General features: G+C 38.1%; 1 protein-coding gene across 1 annotated transcript in view; it reads right to left on the reverse strand.

Moving 5' to 3' along the window:
• DHX34 (DExH-box helicase 34) overlaps nt 1-14,155 on the reverse strand; it is a 1,598,514-nt gene that overhangs the window by 927,133 nt on the left and 657,226 nt on the right. Inside the window, exon 8 of the mRNA XM_044078772.1 lies at nt 5,175-5,276. Coding sequence (XP_043934707.1) covers nt 5,175-5,276 — 102 coding nt within the window. The remainder of the gene's footprint in view (nt 1-5,174; nt 5,277-14,155) is intronic.

The following is a 14,155-nucleotide window of genomic DNA, read 5'->3' on the forward strand; positions in this document are numbered from 1 at the left end:
TATTACTTCTCTGGACTTGAAGTTCACAAATTTCCACTCACATGGGAATGCCAAATCGAAACAGGGTAGTTTGCCTCAGACCAAAACAATATCCTCCCACTTTGTGAGAACACAGTCAGTCACTGCCTATATATCACGTTACTTTCTCCTATTCCAACATGTCACTTTACTTTATTTATCCTATTCCATTTGCAGTTGTGTTGTGTTTTCCCTGTGTGAACTGCAGGATCGTTGCCCTAGTCGAAGACTGTAGCTGTTAGGTACTAGATTTTTTTGCTATACGCAGAAATAATCCATTGCTGTGCCTCTGTGTGTATGGATGTCTACACACACACATGTTGTGCAATCATTGCGAGCACCTGCTATGATTCCAAGTGCTCATTACAACTGCTGCCCCGATAATGGAAAAGTACCATTACATCTCATCTGGAAAATACAGTTAGAAAGGTGTATAACTATTTTGCATAAATCCTGGGATTGTGACATGGCTTGTAATATTATTTTACATTCTATTGAGGAATATTTCTGATCTGGTAAATATCAGTTATCTTGTGATAGTCAGTTACATCTCTTAATAAAATTACCCCCTACAAAAATATTGAAATCATAGCTGTACACATAATTATCTGATTTTATAAATACTGCTTTAAAAATGTATGTTTTCTAAAATAAAGTTATCCCTATTCTTTTTGATAAATATCTTAAGATTGTGTCTTTTACATCCATCTTTGCTATTAGCAACTGAGGCAGAATGGACCTTGGTTTAATGTCTCATCCAAAATACAGCAACTCAAAATTGCAGCGCCCACCTTACATTGTACTACAAAGTCACTAGTAGAGTGCTACTCTAAGCAGCTGGTGTGAAGTTAGAAAGCACAGAGGTCTAATGTGCAAATCCTGCTATGGGGGGCCCCTGCAGACCAGCCTTACTTTGGGCCATGTAGCCCTGCTGAACCTGGAGGAAGGACTGGTAAGAAAAGTCACTCATCTTTAGCGTAAAAAAAAAAAGCTAAGAGCTGTGGGTACAACAGATCACACCTAAGGAGCATGGGTCAAGAAAGTTCCAGATGTTCCACCAGGGAAAGGGAGGGGCTGACATACTAGAACACTTCCGAAAAATGGCTGCCACAGCTGCACACTCACAAGGCCCCAAGTCATCCAAATCAGTTGTCCACATATATATTTCAAACAAATGCCTGGAAATTCAAACCTTCATTTAGTGGTGTTGCTCAGCATGTTGAATAAGGTCAAGTTCTCCGCACCTTAATCATACTACTAAATCAAAATAGCAGTATGATGGGTCTACATCCTCCAATATCATATCTAACTACTAGAATTAGCTGCATGAATCTTTCAGTGAAGTTAATACACTGATGCCTGTCAAAGTGCTATCACTCATTACAGTACAAAATGGATTTGCAAATGTATTGATGTCGTCACCTACTGCACTCATGTGTTTTGCTTTTTTGCAACAGTTTTTTTGTGACAATTTTGTGAGGGGGACACATTGTTCGTTATATTACTCTATCCAAGGAAAAAAGGGTTTTAATCTACTAGACTACGCTTATAGGTTTGTTGTGTTTTTGTCATGTTTTTATGGTTCCTGCTTTATGGAAAGAATCGGTTAAGGACAGCATTCCTGGAATATGCTCTGTTACTCTTGGTAACTTGGTTCCATCTAAGCCCTCACTGTTTTAGTGATGCTGCTTTTCAGGCACCATTGAAAAATTACTGGAGCCTGAACTGCAGAAATTTAACTAGAGATAAAAAGAGCACTTAAAGTGTATGTGAACTGTTACTTCCTATTACCAAATACCACCACTGCACTCTCAAAATCCCATACAAGTATTGTATGTTTTCTCTGCATCACATCTTTCCAACAATAACAGTGATTTATTGCACTATACTTCCTTCTGGATCATCACGGTCTATTAATGTTTTCTTCTGCTTGCTTCCTCTCCACAAAACCACACTGATCAATATTTACCAATTCTGATGCAATCTTTTCTAGTATCTTAGCTATTACAGACCAACACTTTATAATCATGGTTTAAAAACTGAAATAGGTCTATATGAAGCCAAATCCAGAGGGTCTTTACCCTCTTTAGGTTCATAGGTAGGTACTAGGCTATCGGCCCAAGGTCCTAAGTAAGCCTAGCCAACAAGGCTCCCTGGCTTACGCCACCCAAGAAAGTTAATTTCCTGTGCCCCTGTCGAGCAGAGCCACAGAAGTGATCCCCAGGGTGTATTTCCTATTTCCCGTCCACTCATCAAGATTTTTCTTGAAGACTGCTAATGAGGAACTTTTTGCTTGACATAGATGGGTAGCTTGTTCCAGAGTATAGGATGTCTCTGGGACAGAAATCTATCAATCAGCATGTCCTGTTTATTGTGGTGACAAGGTTTAGGTCCCTAGACCATGTAGCTTGGAGGGATTGAGATTTCTTTAGGTGTAGCATGTCCAACAGCTCTGGGTTTAACACAGCTCTATATGTTAGGCAGAGCCACCAAATCTTTATTCCAAGATGGTAGTACTCCCCCTTTTTAATACAGTCTTCCATATCTTTAACTTCCAAAGGTCCACAGGAATACAATCTGTTCCAGTAGACTGCCCAGTTAATTAATTATACATTACTTTTTATTTTATTGCTTCCTATCTTAGCTATTAGCTGTACCTCTATAACCTTAGCTTAAAGCTAACTAAAACTAAGCCTTCCATAAATTTTCATTTGTCTCTTTCCTTGGCTTCCCCATTCTTCTGTTTCATGTGCATATTCATAACATTTCTGAATAATCATCTGGTTATTTTTCTAGTGACATGCTCCCAATGTTTGGATACACGTTCTACTTTCTGCTGTATAAAGTCATGCTGCTAAAAGGTGTTGCACTCGTGCCATCAAGAAAATAGTTGTTTAACAGGCACCTTTCCTTTCTAAACTCATGCATATTGTCCAAATACTTATTTTCCATTATAACTCTAGAGTTGCTCCTTCTCTTGCTCTTGTATTTTTGGGGAAAGTTCAATAACTGGTTAGTAAGTGCACTGGCTGGATGCCAGCAAAAAAGAAATTCAGGAAATCTGACAAAAAATCAATCACAAAAGGTGAGGAAAAGACACAGACTGGGAAGAATTCTGCAGTTGTTCAGCAAAAAGTGATGCAAGCTGCAGCTATGCTGCAAGACATGACTTCAAGAAATCTAGATGAAAAAAAGTCAAATGTACTCAGAGTTGATTGACATAAACAAAATACTGATGGAGTATATCGACTCAAATAACAAAAGGCTGGAAAAATGGGAGAAGCTTTAAACAGATATTTAGATGAGGTGATAAAGCTGCAAAAATCAGACGTTGAAATGAAGAAAAGACTGGCTGAATATGAGAATTCTTAAGAGAGGAGATATTTGAAAAAATAATAGAATTAGAGGACAGAGCACCTAGGAAAACCTGAGATTTTCTGCTGTACCAGAGAAGCTGGAAGGAACAGAATGTATTAATATTTTGAAAGGACAAATAAGCAAATGGACTAGTATTCCACAGCAGGAGTTGGTAACTGAAAGGACACATCATGTGTATGCTCCAAACCTGGCCAGAAGAAAGTAACCTAGGCCTTTAATAGTAAAGATGCAATCCTACTAACAGAAGAAATTGATTCTGACAAAATTGTGGCAGAAGGACAAAGTACTAAAAGTGGGAGAAAGTAGAGTGTTTGTGGAAAATGATTACTCACTGTAAACCAGGTAAAAGTGGAGTAAATCTATTCCACTAATCAGGGAATGTTGAGAAGCAGGCATGAGATTCAAACTGCTATACTCAGCTGTCTTCAGTATATTCATTCCTGAAGGGACAACATCATTTCTTGATACAGAACATGCTAAGGAGGAAATACAAAAGTTTGTCCAACAAAAAGTGAGCTGTGAAACAGAAAGACATTCTGCTTCTTGTTCTTCTGGTAATACAGACCACAGAGAGACTTTGCCAGTGAAACCTTTTCCAATATTTCAATGGAAAATGCTTCAGAGATAGAAAAAAAGCAAAAGAGTTGATTAGAAGAACTGATAGTATGTTGGAAATGAAGCAGATGGATTTTGGAAATGGAGATAAACATGAATAAAGTCAGCAATTCGGAAATTGACAAATAAATGTGGAATTACTAACCATTAATTATATTTGTGAAACATAACAGACCAAGAAAACCTGGACATTTTGGACTTTTAGACTTCGATAAACTTGAAGGGGACACTAAAGCATATGCCTTACTTCATGTCATTAATGTCTGGATGAACATTAAGGAGAAGGGAAGAGGAGGGAGAGAGTTAACTGTAAGTAAAACAAAATTTTGTTCTTGGCAGTACTATTTTTGTTATGTATGATATAATATGCATGCTATCAAGTAAAGTTTTCTCAGTTATTTTCAAGTGCAATGGGGTACTACAGTAAATAGGTGCCCCCTGTTTTTTCTTCTTTTATCTTTCTCCTTGTTCAGTTTTACGAAATGTAGGCACTGCAATGTGAAAAAAGAAAAAAGTCTGGTCAAAAGACAATGATGCAAGAAAAACTGATGTGTTTCGTCTCATTCTTGCATAGTGGAATAACTGGATTAAGGCCCTTGGCTTCATCTAGTAACAAGTTTTGATAGAAAACAAAAAAATATAAAAAAAAGAACATTGAATATAATAAGCTTTCCTCTAGAAAATAAATAAATGCTTGTATAAGCCATTCTGTATCTGGTTCCCATGTCTCCATGGAGACGATCTGATAAAGAGCAATAAAAAGAGAATACTTCTTTCTTTCAATGGCTAGGAGATAATGTTTTCTGAAAGCATTCAAGTATTTTCCCAATCTAGGAGAGCAGTAAAGATAAGACAAAACCAGAAAGCACTTAGCAGAAGTACAGGCTGTACCATGTGTCTTAGCATGGATAACATTCTTTTTAGGTTAACTCAAGTCTGTTAGTGTGGCTGTCAGTTTGGGAGATTTGTTCTCGCTATGAGGGTAAAACTTCAACTTTTGAAGATCTACATAACAATGCCTATAAGTTGCTACTGTTAATGTTTAAAAAATTAATTATTAGAAACACTGCATCTATTAGTCACAGCCTTATGAAAAAAAAACAAACAGTTTCAGTCTGGTACTTTATAAGCAAAATCAAAATGTGTTCTCAAAATAATCCTACCTTAAACTGACGCCTCAGATTGGCTATTTCATATAACCTCTGTTCTTCAACCCCACGGCGTCGACACCATTTCTTTGAGTTGCAAGCCTTGTCTGACTTCACCTGAAAAAAATAGATATACATACAGAGCTCACTCAGAATAACTTATTTTTGAATAATTCTACCTTCCTTTTCTCCATCCCTCCCCCATTACATGCGTCTCCTTCCCTGTAATGTGTTTCTCCTACGCAAGAATTGGCAACTACTTAGTGACACATTAAGTAATTTGTGAACTGACCCAGACATGAGCCTTACTGACTGCTAATCAAGTCAGCATGCAATCTGTCTGATCACAGCCATGTACTTTTAGACATTTTTTGTAGTCACTATAAATCTGAACTTACCATAAACTGAAGAAATGTAAAGAGTAATTACAAATGAGTGGAATATGTAAACTAAATGGGAATCTAACTTTATAAGACATATAATAAGGAAATTGGGGGAAAACAGAATAGAACTGTCCCACAACAGGCTAGCTGTGGTAAGCAGGTCCTTGAATTTCTAGTGTTATACATAAACTTTCCATCATAGAACTTTGGATTTTTTCAAATGACACTTGAGAATTAAATCCTTCTGCATGAATGTTCAGTATTTTGGAAAGTGTTCATAAAATTTCCCCTTGTTTTTGCATCTGTTTTAATGGTACAGGATGCTTACTTTTCCACTTATTTCAATTTAACTGGGGCAGACCACCTTCAGGTACTGCCCAGGAATACAGACTCACTGCAAACTGTGAAAAACACTTGTATAAAACTGACTATATACACCAACTATCTAAAGGAAGATACGATACACATTGATGATACCTATTAATATAGACAATGAGACAAACAAATACTGGACATTGAGAACTCAAACTTTTGCAATTCGACAGTACAGTGTGCAACTATTCAAACCAGATATTTATATATATTTAAAACAAGACCTACCTGGGAGGAAGTTTGACAGCTAAGATATGCAAGCAGTGAGCAGGATTAGAGGACATCTTGGCAGTATTATGTCACAATGCCACTATACCTCTCAACTGTACAGATTTTTGTAGAATGTCCAGATTTTTGCCTCATATTTTTCATCTGTTTCTTATAAAATTGTGTTTTTTGGCAAATACTTGTCAAATCATTGAGGGCTGAACTCATAAAATAATGACAGACATTTGAGTTTCAGACTTCGTACCCTTCAGAAAATGTATGCTAAAGCAAAACCTGTCATTCTACCAACTAAGCTTGTAAAAGCAATATTTAAAAAGTATCACTATTTTGGGGTCTTTGTCCCCCCATTAATTATGGGTTTGTCCAAATGTATTGCTCTAGGAGGTTGACAGGTATGAATGGCACTCATATGAATAGCAAAGGGAAGGTGTTTAAAAAAGAGAGGGGAGGCTAGGTGGCAAGGGGAGAATGAGGGAAAATTGAAAAACAGAGATTTTGCTAAGATGTTAGTAATAAGCAGATGTAGAAACAAAGGAAGTGGGCAAGGATGATGGAGGGATAGTATTTGAATGGAATCATTTGTATTTATTTGGCTTTATAAAGCAGAATTTTTAAGACTGTGTGGAACTCTGGTTAGGAGTCATAGTTTTTAGTAACAGTACACAGACTTTCTCGTTACAGCTTTTCAGATTTAACCCACAAGTTATCATTGCTTGTGTGTGTTTACATTGGGGGTTTTCTTAGAAGGAAGTTGCTTTAAATTACAGCAGGACTATCTAAGAGCAAAACTGCTGGCAAAGAAGGAAAATTACTTTAAGAAATATATAGATCAAGGATCCAAGTTCACCTGAAAATGTACAATATTAATAATACGTCTTGTAGGACTGTTCCCAAAAACTTTGCTGTTAATTTGGATAGGCTTTTAACATGTGGCAAGTACATCATGGATTACAGTACAACTATGTCAGATTAAAATTACAGCCTTTAGGACCTAGCTGAAAGTTATATTAATGCTGTTTGCTACACTCTCCAAACAGATACTCTAATGGTTAGATGAACCCTGACAAATAAAGCATTAACAGGACTTTTATGGCCAACTTAAAACAGTTCATGTTTGTTATTTGGCTCTTAGCATTCTAGCATCCCAACACAAGATAATATAGACATATTCAGCTTCTGTTAAGCAGCATAGACATAAATACATTTTGCTCTCTTGAAACAGAACCAAGGAAGCTCAATCAGAAAGCTCCATGACAGCAGAAATTAGAAACGTATTTGTTTCCTTTTTACAATACATGGATTAAAGCTATTATCTTTTCAACAATAGCTTCAGTGTGAATTTTTGTGATACAGTGTACAAGAGATGTACAATATTGCATTAACATGACATACCTCACGTACAGTCTCTGTTTCCCTAAATATCATTTAAAATTCACATATCCATTCAAATTATGTTTTTAAATTAATTTAACTCAATTTGCATTTATATTCTAATAACTTATCTCTACTTCCCCTCTAATGTTTATTGGAGCATAGTGCAATACCCTAAATATAAATGTTTTAGAATTACTACACATAGTTGAATGTTTAAAAAAATGAAGGAATTTTTCATTATGACAGCATAAACATGCTCAAAAATCTTGCTCTTCAGTCATTTATTGGTCTTCCCTACATCAGAAGACTAAGAAAAACATACTATGATGTATACCACATATTCTAACTTGCATGTGAAATATCCAGGCAGACTGTGGGTTCTACCCATGTAGTGATATAGACTCCCCTGCCATCACAGATGTACCTACACATACAACTGTAGCACTTAAAAGTACCCTTTTTAGTACAGTGAAAAGTCTTTTTGTCTTTGATGATTTTAGTATTTTTTTATATTTATTGTAATTTTATTTACAAATTTGGGGGGCATCCCCCAATTTCTCTACTAGCACTAAACACATTCCAGTGATATTTTTAATGGAACAGTTATCCTTATTGCAAATCAAACACATTGCGTTGTTTCAATCCATGTTTGAACTGTCACTGTTGACCTTATTTACAGATTTAGTTTTTGTTATAGAGTTGCAATACTCCTTTATTTCAGTCAGTTATTCTTCCAGTTTGGCTTTATATTCTTTATCAATAGCTGCATTGTAAAACCTACTAAACATACTTCTTGATACTCTATCCTTTGATGTAGTGGGTACATGCTACTGTAGTGTAATAATGAATTACATTTATTCTTTTTTTGTAGATATTTGTTTCTAGCCTCCCATTACTCTTGTATACCAGTGTTCAGGAAGGTGATGTTTAAAGTGATTATTATACTTAAACTTTAAAAAGAGGGCAGCGACATTCAAATTATCTAAAAAGATTCATCATCAACAAAAAAATGTCATCAATAAATCTGTCACAGAATCTTACTTTGTTAACTTTCTTTCTTAGATAGAGAAATTGCTTTTCACAAAAGGCAATCACCAAATTGGTGAAACTGGATGCATTATTTACTCCTATGGCAATCTCCTCCCCCAATCTGCTGGTTATATTACTCTAAGAAAATGAAACATACATATTATAAATTTCTGAGGGGCAGTAAAAGCAATGTTTTAATATCTTCTATTGAATACCAGTTGCCCTGTAGTTAACATACTACATATCCATTTAGTTTCCATTTCTTTTGGTATAATGCAATCCTTTTCTACTGTTACTTCCACTATAGTGTTTCTCTAATGAAACAGACATTTTAGAATTGTCTGGTAAAGCCAGTTAAATCCAGCAAAAAAGCACACTGTGACTACTGGGAAAGTAAACTTAAAACCATATTAGTTATCAAAATCCATACACCGGGCATAAATGAAGTTTAGAAAACACTTAAATCTTTTCTTATATTAATTAATTTATTTTTTATTTATTTAACATTTGTTAACCGCGAAAGTCCGACTTAGAACAAAGCCAATTTTCAGCAGAAGCCCGGGGAGAAACACGCCAGAAGTACGTCATTGTATTATTATTACTCTAAACTTGATTTGTTTCCCTTGCTTCAGAGGGCCCAGACAATATCCCAAGATGCTTCTAAAAAGCATAAAACATGGCCTATCACGCCCTCTGGAATTGTTATACAACTGTAGCCTCCAAATATACTTTGTTCCTCGTGAATGGGTAACAGCAGCAGCCATTCCTTTGCACAAAAGTGGACCATCTACAGACCCTGGAAACTACATACCCATAAGTCTCACTAGTTTTATATAGAAAGCCATGGAAAGAATTATTATGGAAATGATCATTAATGGCATAGAAAAACTCCAGACACTGGACACAAACCAATCTGGTTTCATCAAGGGGAGGTCATACATACTAAACCCGGTGGATTTCTTTGAGCAACGGATGAGAGCAAAACAGTTCACACTGCCTACCTTGATCTGGCCAAGGCACTTGACGCAATATCCCACTCAAACATTGCTGACAAACTCAAGAGACTAGATATAAACCCTTATGTCACCCAGTGGATAGGCAGCTGACGCAGAGACAGAACTCAGGAAGTTAGAATTAGGGCATTCACTTCAACAAAGAGGGTAATCTCATGAGTGGAGTTTCTCGAGGATCAGTCCTGGGATCGCTCATTTTTGACATTTACTTCTCTGAAGTCAAGGCCAATGACAAGGGCCTCTGTCTGACTAAATTTGCAGATGTTTACAAATTAGGAGCAGTCACAGAATCCCCCACTGACACAAATGTTCTCCAGGAAGGGCTGACACAGACAAATAACTGGTGTTGGAGAACTGGGCTAAAACTAAATGTCAAAAAAATGCATAATAATATCCTCTGGTAAGTCATCCACCCCTAGTAATGTTTATATTGACAAGACGCCCCTTAGAGTTGACCCAGTTGTCAGGGACTTAGGGGCACACATAGACAGTAATCTAGCCTTTGACCATCACATACTTACAGTGAGGAAATTATTTTATATTGTGCAACTTATAAGTTCACCAGTTCATTGAGACATATTATGCTAGCTGCCCTTACAGGCCATTTTAAGTCTAGCCAATTTCCCTTTTGGTGCTTGAATTAACCCATCCCATTTTGAGTTGCACTGGCTGCACCTATCGATATTAATGGAATAAACCATTTAGGAACTACATCTGTTCATTAGTAGTACAGGGGGTAATCCTGGGTTAAATTTTCTGTTTCCCTACTATAGATCCAAGTTGTGTTTCAATATGGACAGGGATGAGCTTTGTTTTACGTAAATAGGGAGTCTGTTTCATAGCACCAGTATCCCCTGCGAGACATACCTGTCCCTCCAAAATATTCTGTTGATTCTGCAGATGAGGTGTAGAACCCTAGACCAAGTATTTCTGATGCCATTTGATTTGCTGATATGCAGTAAATCCAACAGTATTAGGTCGGAGGATGCCTTGTATGCCAGATGCAGGTCCTCTCTTAACAGTTTGTAAAATACAGAGCATAGTGACAGGACTTTGAGTTAGACAATATAGAACATATTGATTAGGCCTTGTAATGTATCTCTTGGGGTGCTCTAATTGTTGCATGTGTCTGGATAGATGCATGGTGAAAGGGGCATTAAATCAATGTCTAGCTTAATGAGGGCTGAGTAAAGGGGAACAAAGACATCACGAGATCTAGACATAATCCCTTTGTTTACAAGCTGTGCAGTATAGGAGTAATTTCTTACGACAATGGACACATGACGGTCATAAGGTAGGCCACTGTCCACATAAGTTCCCAAATCCTGAACAACTTGGTCAACATTTACAGATATATATTGTGAATATAGTAGTTCCCTGGGGTAGCTGATCTCCTAAAGGATACAATATGCACTTTTCTGGCATTTAGTTTCAGCTCATGATTTTGACACCAATTATTTACTTTTAACAAACCTTTCTGGAGGATGGCTACACCATTTGGAGATTCAGTAACTGTTCCGAGTTTGCAGTCACCTGCAAATTTAGTCAGCCAGAGCCCTTTGGAATTGGCTTTTACTTCAGAAAAGTAAATGCCAGACAGGACAGGTCCCAGCACAGAACTCTTGTTCGCATTGTTCTGTGTCACTGCCCTCTTCAAACTAAACTTCCATAATAGAAAACCATACAGTCCACTTATTTGAACTAGCGAGTTCTGTTTCTGATCTCTAATTGTTCTGAGGTCCATACATTAAGTCTCTATAATAGTCTTTTTTAACCTCCCTTATTGATGGTTTGTATTTGGTTTTACACTTTGAATTTATCGCTTTTTTTAGCCACTAGCAATACTAAAGAAAGCAACTCTTTAGCACAAGTTATTTTATACCAGCTCAGCAAGAACATCTCCATACTGAGCTAAAATTTTATTTCCAGTATAAGACTTGGCATACTGTTCAGTTCATTACTGTACTGAAGCAACTTTATAGAGTCACAAAATATATGCTTCCAGGAACATCTTTCTGAACTATCACATCATCAATCTGCCTCTTGTCTGTGGGAAAATTTTTCAAGCCTCTTTGGAGTTTAGAAATTTGTACAAATATTTCACTGCATCAATTCAAAACTTTTTTTAAACACATGGGCATGTTGGTGAAGGGAACAGAGGGGATGAGGAAGTGATGGGTAGGTATCGTGTTAAACAAAGGAATGCAGAAGGTCAGATGGTAGTGGATTTTGTGAAAAGGATGGACATGGCTGTGGTGAATATGTATTCTAACAAGAGGGAAGAGCATAGGGTGACATACAAGAGTGGAGGAGTGGAGGCAGATGCACACAGGTGGATTATATCTTATGTAGGGGGGCCAGTTTGAAGGAGATTGGAAACTGTAAAGTGGTGACCAGGGAAAGTGTAGTTAGGCAGCATAGGATGGTGGTTTGTAGGATGATGTTGGTGATCAAGAAGAGGAGGAGGAGTGTGAGGGCAGCACCAAGGATCAAATGGTGGAAATTGAAAAAAGGATAATTGTGAGGTGGAGTTCAGGGATGAGTTAAGACAGGCACTGGGTGGCAGTGAAGAGTTACCAAATAGCTGGGTAACTACAGCAGAGCTAGTAAGGGAGACAGCTAGAAAGGTGCTTGGTATGACATCTGGACAGAGGAAGGACGACAAGGAGACATGGTGGTGGAATGAGGAAGTACATGAGAGTATACAGAGAAAGTGGTTGGCAAAGAAGAAGTGGGATTGTCAGAAAGATGAAGAAAGTAGACAGAAGTATAAGGAGATGAGGTGCATGGCAAAGAGAGAGGTGGCTAAGGATAAGGCATATGAAGAGTTGTATGAAAGGTTGGACACTAAGGAGGGAGAAAAGGATCTATACCGATTGGCTAGACAGAGGGACCAAGCTAGGAAAGATGTGCAGCACGTAAAGGTGATAAAGGATAATGAGGGAAACATACAAGTGAGGAGAGTGTGTTGAGGAGATGGAAAGAGTACTTTGAGGGGTTGATGAATGAAAGGGAGAGAAGGTTGGATGATGTGGGGATAGTGACTCATGAAGTACAATGGATAAGCAAGGAGGAAGTAAGAATAGCTATGAAGAGGACGAAGAATGGAAAGGCTGTTGGTCCAGATGACATACCTGTGGAAGCATGGAGGTGTTTATGTGAAATGGCAGTGGAGTTTTTAACCAGATTGTTTAATGAAATCTTGGAAAGTGAGAGGATGCCTGAGGAATGGAGAAAAAGTGTTTTGGTACCGATTTTTAAGAATAAGGGTGATGTGCTGAGCTGCAGTAACTACAGAGGGTTTAAATTGATCAGTCACAGCATGAAGTTATGGGAAAGAGTAGTGGAAGCTAGGCTAAGAAGGGACATGATGCTTAGTGATCAGCAGTATGGTTTCATGTCGGGAAAGAGCACTACAGATGTGATGTTTGCTCTGAGAGTGTTGATGGAGAAGTACAGAGAAGGTCAGAAGGAGTTGCACTGTGTTTTTGTAGACTTAGAGAAAGCATATGACAGGGTGCCTAGAGAGGAGTTGTGGTATTGTACGAGGAAGTCGGGAGTGTGAGAGAAGTATGTAAGAGTGGTACAGGATATGTACGAGGGTAGTGTGACAGGGGTGAGATCTACGGTGGGAGTGACGGATGCGTTTAAGGTGGAGGTAGGATTACATCAAGGATCAGCTCTGAGCCCTTTCTTATTTGCAATGGTGATGGAAAGGTTGACAGACAAGATCAGACAGGAGTCCCCATGGACTATGATGTTTGCAGATGACATTGTGATCTGTAGTGAGAGTAGGGAACTGGAGGAGGAGACCCTGGAGAGATGGAGATATGCTCTAGAGAGAAGATGAAAGAAGGTCAGCAGGACTAAGACAGAATATATGTGTGTGAATGAGAGGGAGGATAGAGGAATGGTGAGGATGCAAGGAGTAGAGGTGGCAAAGCTGGATGAGTTTAAATACTTGGGATCAGTAGTTCAGAGTAATGGTGAGTGTGGAAGAGAGGTGAAGAAGAGAGTACAGGCAGGATGGAGTGAGTGGAGAAGAGTGTCAGGAGTGATTTGTGACAGACGAGTACCTGTAAGAGTGAAAGGGAAGGTCTATAAGAGGGTAGTGAGACCAGCTATGTTATATGGGTTGGAGACAGTGGCATTGACAAAAAGGCAGGAGTTTGAGCTGGATATGGCAGAGGTAAAGATGTTAAGATTTGCACTGGGTGTGATGAGGGTGGACAGGATTAGGAATAAGTACATTAGAGGGTCAGCCCAGGTTGGAAGGTTTGGAGACAAAGCCAGAGAGGCAAGATTACGTTGGTTTGGACATGTGCTGAAGAGGGATGCAGAGTATATTGGGAAAAAGATGCTAAGGATGAAGCTACCAGGTAACAGGAAAAGAGGAAGGCCTAAGATAAGGTTTAGGGATATGGTGAGAGAGGACATGCAGGTGGTTGGTGTGACAGAGCAAGATGCAGAGGACAGGAAGAAATGGAAACAGATGATCCACTGTGGTGGCCCCTAACGGGAACAGCCGAAAGATGATGATGATTAACTTATCACTTAAAACACAGGCAAATATACATTAACAGAAAACAAACCATAT

The sequence above is a fragment of the Protopterus annectens genome, chromosome 1.part0 (assembly GCF_019279795.1).
Source record: "Protopterus annectens isolate FY-2018-M chromosome 1.part0, PAN1.0, whole genome shotgun sequence".
Classification (NCBI taxonomy): domain Eukaryota; kingdom Metazoa; phylum Chordata; order Ceratodontiformes; family Protopteridae; genus Protopterus; species Protopterus annectens.